The sequence below is a fragment of the Lissotriton vulgaris genome, chromosome 2_1 (genome assembly GCF_964263255.1).
Source record: "Lissotriton vulgaris chromosome 2_1, aLisVul1.2, whole genome shotgun sequence".
Classification (NCBI taxonomy): Eukaryota; Metazoa; Chordata; class Amphibia; order Caudata; family Salamandridae; genus Lissotriton; species Lissotriton vulgaris.
In genome coordinates, this window is record NC_141687.1 from 2066896448 (window position 1) to 2066908599 (window position 12152).

Here is a 12152-nt window from a genome sequence, read left to right on the forward strand (position 1 = left end):
TTCCCCAGTGCTGTATTGTATTGTCACTGCCCGCCCCGCTCCCCGCTTCCCGCCGCCGTGCTCGCGGCCATGCCCCCTTTTTCTTCTGTGCCCTCCCCACTCCCGCCTCCCAGCTGCTCCTCCCTCCCTCCCACTTTGCCATAAATGGCGACTGCGCGGACGCGCAGCGATCACGCGTAGCGGGCGCGCCGATTGTGCGCCGAAGGTGCGCCAAAGGTAAGCCCGTCTGCGCCCGTCCACGCCTGGACCACGCCCAGCACCAGGACCCCTGGCCCCCACCGACGATGCAAGACGACCTGACAGACCTATGACGGCGCCGCCCTCAACGCACTCAATGCCCACGGACCCTTCACCTGCACAACCTGCAAGTTCACCTGCCTCCGAACATGCACCGCGCCCGCAAAGCCTAACCCCAGCAGCGATCTCAAGTCCATCCTGCTCAACACCCGCTCCATCCACAGACACGCCATCAAACTCTGGAACCTGCTCGACACAACATCACCAGACGTCGCGTTCCTCACTGAAACATAGATGAACGCCTCCTTAGCCCCCGACATTGCCATCGCCATCCCGGATGGATACAAGATCATCAGGAGAGACAGCGTTAACTAGACCGGAGGAGGCATCTCCATCGTCCACAAGAACACCATCCGCATCACGACCGACTCAAACAACACCTTCGCCGCCGCCGAGCACCTCCACTTCCAGATTTACACCGACCCAAAGACGACCCTCAGAGGTACCCTCATCTACAGACCCCCGGGACCACGCACACAATTCAGCGAAGACATCACGGACTTCATCAGCCCACACGCCCTCCCCTCCGCCGACTACATCCTCCTAGGGGACCTCAACTTCCACCTGGAGAACAACAAGGACCGCAACACCGCCACCCTGCTGGACAACCTCGCAAACCTCAGACTCAAGCAACTGGTCGACACCCCCACCCACTATGCCGGCCACACGCTTGACTCCATCTTCTCATCCAGCAAGCACATCGCCTTCAGCCACTCCACCGGACTTCACTGGACCGACCACAGCTGCGTCCACTTCAGCTTCAGAAAAACCACTACACCACCACCCGCAACAGGTTCCTCACAGAAGCTGGAGCAAGATCACCGCCGACCAGCTCACCACCTCCCTCAGCCAGAACCCACCTGCCAGCACACCGGACCCCAACAAAGCAGCCCGTAACTTCACGCAGTGGCTGACAGCCTGCGCCGACGACCTCGCACCACTGAAGAACCCTCCCAGCAAACCCAGAAGCAAGAAGGCCCCCTGGTTCACCGACGAACTCAAGGACTCCAAAAACACCTGCCGCACCCTCGAGAAAGCCTGGCTCCTCGACCGGACCACTGACAACATGACCGCCCTCAAACACGCGACCCACAAGCACCACCAGCTCATCCGCACCACCAAGAAGAAATCACTGAAGGATCGACTGGACAACAACGCCAACGACAGCAAGGAACTCTTCAGCATCGTCAAGGAGTTCTCCAAACCCAGCACCGGCAACAACGACATCACCCCTGCACAAGATCTCTGCGACTCCCTCGCCTCGTTCTTACACCGCAAGATTGCCGACATCCACAATAGCTTCGGCACACCATCCTCGCACCCAACCGCCGAACCAACGCACCCCACCACGATCCTCCGCACCTGGACCGCAGTGACCACCGAAGACACAGCCCGCACGATGAACACCATCCACTCCAGATCTCCGACTGACCCCTGCCCCCTCCACATCTTCAGCAAGGCCGACTCCACCATCACACCCCAACTCCGAGACGTCATCAACACCTCCTTCAACACCGCCACCTTCCCGGAGAGTTGGAAGCATGCCGAGATCAGCGCCCTACTGAAGAAACCAACAGCGGACCCCACCGACCTCAAAAACTTCCGCCCCATCTCGCTCCTCCCTTTTCCTGCCAAAGTCATCGAGAAGATCGCCAACAGACAGCTTGCCGCCTTCCTCGAGACGAATGGATCCCTCAACCCCTCGCAGTCCAGTTTCAGAGCCAACCACAGCACCGAGATTGTTTGTTTGTTTACATTTATATGGCGCACAGCTACCCAACAAAGGGTTTCCCGGCGCAACAGATCCCAATGTCAATGCGGTTACAGAAAACTAGATGTTGAATAGCCATGAGACTGCCCTCATCGCAGCCACCAACGACATCCTAGCCCTTCTCGACAACGGGGAAACAGCGGCCCTCATCCTCATGGACCTCTCCGCAGCGTTCGACACTGTCTGCCACCGCACCCTAGTACAACGCCTCAGCAACACCGGAATCCAAGAGAAGGCATTGAAGTGGATCATCTCGTTCCTCGCGGGAAGAACACAAAGAGTCCGCCTCCTCCGTTTCATTCCGAGGCCACCGAAGTCATCTGCGGCGTCCCGCAAGGATCATCACTCAGCCCCACGCTCTTCAATGTCTACATGAGACTTCTCGAAGCCATCGCACGCCAACACAACCTCAACATCATCTCATACGCCGACGACACCCAGCTGATCCTCTCCCTCACCAGAGACCACGACACCACCAGAACCAGCCTCCACGAAGGGATGAAAGACGTCGCCGTGGATGAAGAACAACCGCTTGAAACTGAACTCAGACAAGACGGAAGTCCTCATCCTTGGACCATCACCCTCCACCTGGGACGACTCCTGGTGGCCCCCAGCCCTGGGCACCGCCCCCAAGCAGACAGACCACGCACGCAACCTGGGCTTCATCCTGGACTCCTCCCTCTCGATGACCAGACAAGTCAACGCCGTCTCCTCTTCATGCTTTCACACCCTCCGCATGCTCCGCGCGATCTTCCGATGGATCCTGATCGAAACCAGGAAGACGGTCACCCAGGCCCTCGTCACCAGCCGGCTGGACTACGGAAACACCCTCTACGCCGGAACCACAGCCAAGCTACAGAAAAGACTACAGCGCATCCAGAACGCCTCCGCCCGACTCATCCTGGACATCCCTCGACACAGCCACATTTCCGGCCACCTGAGGAACCTGCACTGGCTCCCCGTCAACAAGAGGATCACGTTCAGGCTCCTCACCCACGCACACAAATCTCTCCACAACCTGGGCCCCAAGTACCTCAACGACCGCCTGACCTTCCACACGCCCACCCGTCAGCTACGGTCCGCCAGCCTCGCCCTCGCCGCAGTACCACGCATACGTGGAGCCACCGCCGGAGGCAGATCCTTCTCCTACCTGGCGGCCAAGACATGGAACTCCCTCCCCATCCACCTTAGGCTGACCCAGGACCACCTCACCTTCAGGAGACAACTCAAGACCTGGCTGTTCGAGCAGTAGCGGCCCCCCTTCCCCCAAGCGCCTTGAGCCCCTTCCGGGTGAGTAGCGCGCTATACAAGTGTTTTGATTGATTGATTGATTGATTGATTGTCTGAGATGATGCGAATGAAGTCAGACGTATCCCTTAGATATGACGAAAGGGATTTGACATGTTCAATCAAAAAGAGATCAAGAAACTGTGACCTGTTCTCAGTTAAACTGCATTTTGAGGAGATTATTGGTCTCCCTGGTGGCAGTGTCGAATGTTTGTGAATTTTTGGCAGGTGATAAAATGTGGGAGTTATTGGCTGTTGACATGTCAAAAATTTGGATTCGTTCGCATCTAACATTCCCTCTGTTGCCCACTTCTCAAGGAGAAGGTGATATTCCGTGATGCTGGAATTGTATTCATCTTTGTTGATCTTTGTGTAACAGTCTGAATCCTTTAGTTGTCGAAGTGCTTCTGTGCAAAAATATTCTCTGGTCATTAAGACAATGTTTCCGCCTTTGTCCGACGGCTTGCACACTATATTGGTGTTTGCTTATAGTTTTGTTAGCGCATTCCGTCGGGCCAGTGATAAGTTCCATTGTTTATTGTTAGGTTTTAAGGATCTTTTAGTTCTTAAGCTTAACAGATCTGTTTTAACCGCTTCCTCAAAAACATCGATTGCGTCATGTGGCATCATGGGAATGAATTTTGATGCTGGTTTGAAATTTGTGGTAGCTTTGATTTGCGATACACCAAATTGTTCAGCTATATCTGCTAGCTCATTGATTGTTTGGTCTGAGTCACTTCTTTGGCTAGCAATGACTTGCATTAAATCAAGATCAATCATTTCCAGATCAGTAGATTGGTCAACACTCCCCGATTGCGTATCTACGCTCATGGAATTCTTGAGACTGTGGAACTTTTGAAGTTTTAGTTTCCGAGTAAAAAGGAACAAATCAATTCTGGTCTGTGTAAATTCAAAGCTGCTGGTAGGGCAGAAAGTCAGTCCTTTTTTCAAAACTTGCTCTTCTATTTTAGAGAGTTTGTATGAGGTTACATTTATGATGGTGAGGTCTTCTGGGGTGCTCATCTCCTGGTGCCCCTCTTGCTCCTTGTTTGGGTGGCCATACCTAAATTGCCTGAGGTGGAAGCCCCCACGTCATATCTGCCTTGTCTTTGTTGTCTTTGTTGTGTTTCTGGTGGCTTGCCTTTTGTGCCCCTTTGCTGTGTTTGGCGCATTAGCTGAAACTCCTAGCGAAAATGGCTCTGCGAGGTAGATAGACCTACTGAGCTAGATGCTGTACTTGTTGTGGTAGATCTCTCATCCCCCGACTGTTCTGCGTCGGTCACATCCGATTCTGATGTGGCGGGTCCTGGGGTGGTTGCTTGGGCCACCTTGCTTCTTAAGGCTTTTCTCGGGGCATCAAATTTGCGTGCGAATGTCAGAATTCGCCCTTGTGCATAGTCTTTGGCATCCCTTTGAAATTCAGACTGTTGACGTTGTCTAATTTTATCTTCATATGCCAATAATCTCGTTTTCATTTCTTCCCACAGGCGATCTGTAGTAGTCACATCTGGGTCCTGCGAGATCGAGGCTTCTAAGTCATCAATTTCCTTTAGGCATTTTGCTCTATTGCTCCATGCAAATTTGATCAGTATTCTCAGCATTCCACTTGACGTTTCTGCAGTGTTAGTAGACCACTCGTCTAATAGTTGCAGGTCTGGGTTTTCATATGCGGGCACCGTGTAAACACGGAGCCCGCGTGGAATACGTTCGACTTCCAGATATTTTTTAAGGGAGGTGGCCTCCCACCATTTGCGGATTTCGCGCTCATATAGTCTCTCTAACTGTGTAAATGAAGTCTTAAGTGGGCTGGTGGTGCTGCCATTCGGTTTACTGGCTGCGGCTCCTTGTGCTGCATCGATTTTAAAAAGGTCGCCTGCTGTTTGACGTCGTTGGTCCGAGTACATTTCGATAGTACCCGTTAAATCAATCCGCTATTTATGCGATAGTGCCTGGCTTGCGCGGGTCTTTTAAATCTCTGTGAGTGAGTTGAACGCCCCAGCTGAGTTTTCTATCGCTGCTGTCAATCTAAACGGGCAAAATTGCTCATTGGGAGGGAGGGCGAGGGGTGGGAGAAAAGTAGACCAAAAGTTGTTTGTGTGTGTAAAAGGCCGCTTTATTAAGACACAGGTGCACATTACAAATACAAACCTTGGCAACGCCTTACAAAACTAAACCTCACTAAATAAATAAATAACTACAAACTTCAGCCCCCCGGACCCTCCCCCACCCCTAAAACATTTGAGCCCTCCCCCTCCCAACAATACATCAATAAGCAATATAACAGCATTATAACATTACGTCATAAATAAACATTACGTCATCAATAAAACATTTCGTCATTAATCAAACATACGTCAACGTTAACACTTTATTCGTCAAACCACAATTGCAATAACAACGGTCAGGTCCTCCATAACCATAAACCCTGCCTGACCCTGCACTCCTGCAGCTACCCCCCTCACCAAACTGAACGGTCAAACCATGACCAACCTACCCCAGCACTTGTCAAAGAAATACTTGAACTAATACTCAACCCGCAATCTGCCTAAAACCTTAACGATACACAAAAACACCGCACAGCACCTGTGTCTAGCGACGGATACCAATACAAGCAAAAACACCCTGCACACCGGTGGCCCACAAAACAGCCTTTTTCTTAAAAAGAAAAATTGGAACAAAAATACCAAAATTGGGAAAAAACTGGGCCGCGAGGGGAAAAAAGGAAAATTAATGCAAAAAGAGGGAGGGAGGGTGGGACAAAAAAGCTACAAGCCCTCCTAGCCACCAGGTCACCAAACCTAAAATGGTGGCTGGGAGGCAGTGATAGGGGAATATATAATTGGGCTATTCTGGTCCTACTAGACCAGCCCAAATCTAGAAACTTCTGGCTACTTCCAATGTAAAACCCCTCGCAGCCCTCCCAAACCGCCCGGGGGAGGGGACCTCCCGGCGGTCGGCTCCCTCCCCCAAGCCCCCCTTGGGAGGGAGGGCGAGGGGTGGGAGAAAAGTAGACCAAAAGTTGTTTGTGTGTGTAAAAGGCCGCTTTATTAAGACACAGGTGCACATTACAAATACAAACCTTGGCAACGCCTTACAAAACTAAACCTCACTAAATAAATAAATAACTACAAACTTCAGCCCCCCGGACCCTCCCCCACCCCTAAAACATTTGAGCCCTCCCCCTCCCAACAATACATCAATAAGCAATATAACAGCATTATAACATTACGTCATAAATAAACATTACGTCATCAATAAAACATTTCGTCATTAATCAAACATACGTCAACGTTAAAACTTTATTCGTCAAACCACAATTGCAATAACAACGGTCAGGTCCTCCATAACCATAAACCCTGCCTGACCCTGCACTCCTGCAGCTACCCCCCTCACCAAACTGAACGGTCAAACCATGACCAACCTACCCCAGCACTTGTCAAAGAAATACTTGAACTAATACTCAACCCGCAATCTGCCTAAAACCTTAACGATACACAAAAACACCGCCACCCAGAAAGGTAGGCGGGGAAGACACGCCTCCCTTTCTGCCCCCCAACCGCGAAGCGAAAGAGAAACAAGAAAATCAACGCTGCATAGCCAAAGCCCGGGATAAGACCTCACGGAGCTCCAACAAGTAAAGATCCATGCCCACACGGGACAAATGAACTCCATCATCCCTAAAAAACTCAACAGACTCAAACTTAATGTCCCTGTGTGAAATTCTGCTGAAACCAAGGCTCCTACAGCAACGAGACACCTCTGAATTAACCTTCTTCCTAGCCCGATCGACAGCCCTGGGGTTCACAGCACCTCTCCATATCCTACGGGGAATCAACTCTGTCCAAAAAACATGGCACCCAGCCCACATGTCCTTAATAAGGCCTAAATCACGTTTCATAGCTCGTAGCAAAACTACACCTTTTGTAGCACAAAGGTCATTTTCTCCCAAATGAATAACTAAAATATCTGGGCATAAACCGCCCACCATGTTGTTGTTCAAACAAGGGATTAACTCTCTCCAGAGCATCCCGCCTTTACCCTTCCAGAGTACGTTAAACATTCGGTCATTGAAACCAAGGAGATCTCCAAAATAACTCTTCGCTGCCTGGACTCTGGCCCACTTGACAAAGGAATGCCCCACTATCCAGACCGTTAACACCGAGGAGCGAGGCCCAGCAACGGATCCTGAAAAAGAAAAAAGAGTTAGAATCATGTGAAGGAGGACGACGCCTGCGCCTCTTCAGCAGAGCTCCTCACATAACGCTGGAAGCAGTTGGAAGACCAGCGCCCCAAACGCATAATATCCCTCTCGGACCAACCTCTATTAAAAGCCTCAGTGGCTGCACCTATTCGGAAAGAGTGAGTACCATAGAGATTGCCATCAAGACCTATGTGCTGTAAAGCTTTGGGCAAAACCATTCGCAATTGATAAGTTGTTACAGGGTTACCATTGATATGTCGGAAAACAAGGGCTTCATCCCCACCCCCACATAATGAACGCCAGCGCTGCGCCAGCATTAGAGGGCAAGTAAGCTTCGGAGCACGTGCCTGCAACCACACGCCTTTCCCCTTACCTGTCTGATCAGTTTTAGAACTGGCCAACCAGACGTGAACTCCCTCATCATAACAAAAAACGTCCTTCCAAAACAATCCACACTTATATTTCGACCCCAGCAACTCTGATACTCTGAAGGCTCCAAAAAACATGAACACCAGCAGCATAGAGAAAACACATGCCTCAAAATCATCCGAACAAACTAAAGGCAAAACTGTGATTAATCTGGCAAGAACTTGCCAAGATAAGGGGGCTCTGGATCTTCCAACGTGCCCTTGCTCCCTGGCCCAACCCTCCAGCATCCTCCTACCAAGTTCCCCCGCTGATGGAGGATAGCCCCACAACAACTTCCCCATGAAAGCAATCCCCGCCAGTTTCCCAGCAATGGTTACTTTGGTTAAACCCTTATCCATGAGGTCCAGTATGAAATTAACAACATCATCTGACCGACGCGACAGATCCTCCCTTCTGACAGCACCAGATTCCAAGAATTCCTTCCATGCCAGGGAATACGCAGAACGCGTAGACACAGACAAAGAACCTACCACCAGTTGTATGACCCGACCTCGCCGACGTGCCACAGATGACTCGGCATCGGAGTCGGGGATCTGTCTGCGTCCCTTGCCAGTCCACGGAATCTCCCCCACTGTGAACGAGACAGAGCATCCGCAATGTCATTGTCCACGCCAGGAATGTGTAAGGCACGAAAATGAATATCGTGTTTCAGACAACCCAGGACGAAAACTCTCATAAGTTTCAACACTTGCTCGTCCCTGGCCGATTGGCGATTCACTATCTCCACAACAGCCATGTTATCCACACGAAACAGCACTTTCTTGTGTGCCAATTCCTCCCCCCACAGAGTCAAGGCAACCAATAAAGGGAACATTTCCAGGAAAGTGATGCTACGACCACCATTCAACCATTCATCCGGCCAACGTTCTGCACACCATTTGCCATTCCAAAAGAGCCCAAAACCATCACTGCCAGCAGCATCCGAAAACATTTGTACATCCCACTGAAAGTCAACATCTCTGACCAAGGGAACACCGTTGAAAGAATTCAGGAAAAACTTCCACATTCTCAAGTCCTCCTTAACCCCAGCAGACAGACGAACACGATGGTGAGGCAATTGATGACCTGCCAAAGCCCTGCCCAGTCTTCTACAAAAAGTCCTGCCCGCTCTCACCACTCTGCAGGCAAAATTCAAATGGCCCAAAAGCACTTGAATCTCTTTCACCAACACTTTTCTCTTTGCCAACATCACATCCAGTAATTCAACCATGTTGACTCTTTTGTCCTCGGGCAGACGAGCTGACATAACCACCGAATCTATTTCAATACCCAAAAAGGAGAGGACAGTGGCAGGGCCCATTGTTTTCTCGGGAGCCAAAGGGACTCCCAGATCCTCCATGAGCCCTTGGAATGTGTCCAGAGCTTTCTGGCACTCCGCGGAGCCCGGGGATCCGACAAAGAAAAAATCATCGAGATAGTGTGTTACAAGTGAATGACCGGACTGATGTGAAAAATACCATTGCAGAAAAGTACTAAAACACTCAAACAAAGCACATGATATGGAGCAGCCCATTGGCAGAGCCTTGTCCACGTACCAGTTACCAGCAAATTGTATACCTAAAAGGCTCCAATCGTCCGGATGGACAGGCAACAGCCGGAAAGCAGACTTGATGTCACACTTAGCCATCTCAGCGGCTGCGCCCGCAGTCACAACCAGTGACATGGCCACGTCAACCGAAGAATAAGAGACAGACACTGCCTCTGGGTCAATAAAATCGTTAACAGACGACCCTTCAGGCCATGACAAGTGTTGAATCAATCTAAACTGTCCCGGCTCCTTCTTCGGGACAACTCCAATTGGTGAAACAATCAAGTTAAGGATCGGCCAATCGTGAAACGGGCCAGCCATCCTCCCTTCATGTACTTCCTTATTAAGTTTGTCTTGTACTACTGTGGCATGTTCAGAAGCTGATTTTAAATTGGCAGACCACCTACGTTCCCGAGAGCCCAGGTAACCTAGTCGGAAACCAAACTGAAAACCTTCCAATAGTGTAAGTTTCGCTGACTCTTCTTCGTAATCCTGCAAAGCAATGCGCAGCCTCTCTAATTTAACTGGTGTACGAGCCCTTGGACCCAGCACCCTTAGCACCTCTGTATCCCCTTCCCCCTGAAAACTGTGAGGTCGTACTTGAAGTTCCTGAACCTGTTTGCTTCCCTTTGGGGCTCTCAGAGGGTTGATTGTCCCAACATTTGGACAACGGATGTTTCCTACCACAACCTGAGCACTCATGTTTAAATTTACAATATTCTCTGATGCAGGAGCCCCTGTTAAATTCCCAACAGAAACCAGACCCTGATTGCATGGTTGCATTGACCCCCACCCCTCCCCGGGTGGGCTTCCCCTGAAAGGGGCGGTAAACTAATGGCAAACCACTAGCCGTGAAAATAGTCTTCCCCCCTGACGCTGACCCCATTGTATGTTGCCACAAGTCATTATCCAGCTCCCCCCACTTAGCCTCAGGATCCCAAGCCATCCTGGCCCTAAATTCCTCATCATACTGAGACCAAGCAAAACCACCCCCGGTGATCTGTGCCTTACGAATGACGTCCATGTATTTAAAAAGGGACACGCTGCGCTCAGGGAACTTTTCGCAATATACACTGGCATAAATCAAGAATGCCGCTGTCCAGTTTTCAATATTCAAAGGCACTCTAGGCCGTTTAGCCAGTTCAAATTCCTCCTCTTTAGATCCCTCTTTAGACCGGACTTCCCGGTGCAGTAGCTTAAGGAGTTCCACATACTCACCATTCCAAATGCGTTCCTTGGTGCTTAACATTAAATGAGCCCCTAAAGGTTTCGTAACCCCCATATAAGGCAATTTTTTGATCTTTAACTCCTTACTGGCCACTGGCTCTTTAACTTTGCTGGAAGCACCAGCCATAACACCACTTTCAACTTTGTTTGTAACTTCTACTACATCATCAGTACCAACAGCAGTGTCTTGTACATAACGACCTTTGACCAAACGGCTAGCACCAACATCTATTTCTGTGTCACCACCAGTACCCACAGACACCATTATAGGTTTGGCCTGTGTGGCTGATTGCTCACCTGGCAACAGAGAGACCACTCTCGATGGCTCCGCCCGTGGCGCCGAAGTCAATGCATCCGGTCTGCGAGGCGCCCTACCCGATGGGCCGTGCTCTCTTCTCCCTTGCACTGTACTCTGGACCACTGGAGCCTGTAAAACACTATGAGAAGCATGAGAGGGCACCCCCCCCTCTGTATCCCGCAGTTCACCTTCTTCAGGACTCTCTTCATCGTAGTCCAACACCTCTGAATCCACACTGGTGTGAAACAACTCACCACGGGTCTTACCCAACCCGGTATCAACAACTTTACATTTCAAAGATTTTTGAACTCCATGAGGGGGAGCAGGCTGTACACGCCTGTACCTCCCTGCGTGTTGACTCTGCAGCTCCATAGCCGCCGGCAAGGCCTGCCACCTATACCTGCTACTCGTTGGGGCCAGCGGGGTCACGCCAGACCCTCGTGTGCTGGCCGCGGCGGGATCCCTCGGTGGAACAGAGAGGGCCGCGCTAGGCATTCTCGTCGCTTCCCCTTGGCGAAAGTGGACTGGACCGCGCCCTGCCAAGTCTGGATCGCCGCCCCTATTCCTATCCTGAAAAGAAAAAGTTTGGACTGGTGTGCTAGGGTCCCTAAAAGCAACACTCGAAACAGACCTTGACCTCCGTAAATTAGCATCAACAAACGACCCTTGACACCTCTCCAAAGAACGTCCCCTAATGCAACCCTTCAATGGCACTTCCCTAACCGGAGAGTCGCCTATCATCTCTTCCTCATCACTCTCATCCAAGTTAGCGCCCGCTGCCGCTGAAGAAGGGGCCTGTAAAGGGATCCCCACACCTCTCGTGAGGCCCTCAATATCCTTGTGAAGACCACGCTGCGCCAAACCTGCTGTACCAAAATGCTCCCATCCAGGAGAACCGAACATGATATAAGGACCTCTAGCATCTCCATGTACAGGCCCTCCAATCACCTGCCTGGACAACCCTTCACGCTCCAACAACGTATTTGAGAAACCCACAGCCCCTGTAAACCTCACACCAGGGTGAACGAACCCCACAAAATCATCCCCTACCGCCCTACCCAATCCCCCCAAACCTGGGCCATGCGCAGGTGCAGACCCCCGACTCTCACCATGA

General features: G+C 50.9%; 1 protein-coding gene across 1 annotated transcript; it reads right to left on the minus strand.

The window, feature by feature from the left end:
* Positions 1–6554: 6554 nt before the first annotated feature.
* On the minus strand, positions 6555–11941 carry LOC147733732 (uncharacterized). The gene is made up of 2 exons (XM_086959010.1): positions 11038–11941; positions 6555–7540 (listed from the first exon to the last, which is right to left on the minus strand). Exons 1-2 carry the CDS (start codon positions 11939–11941, stop codon positions 6939–6941), a joined length of 1506 nt encoding a protein of 501 aa, XP_086815136.1. The 3' UTR covers positions 6555–6938.
* Between the last annotated feature and the right edge of the window lie 211 nt (positions 11942–12152).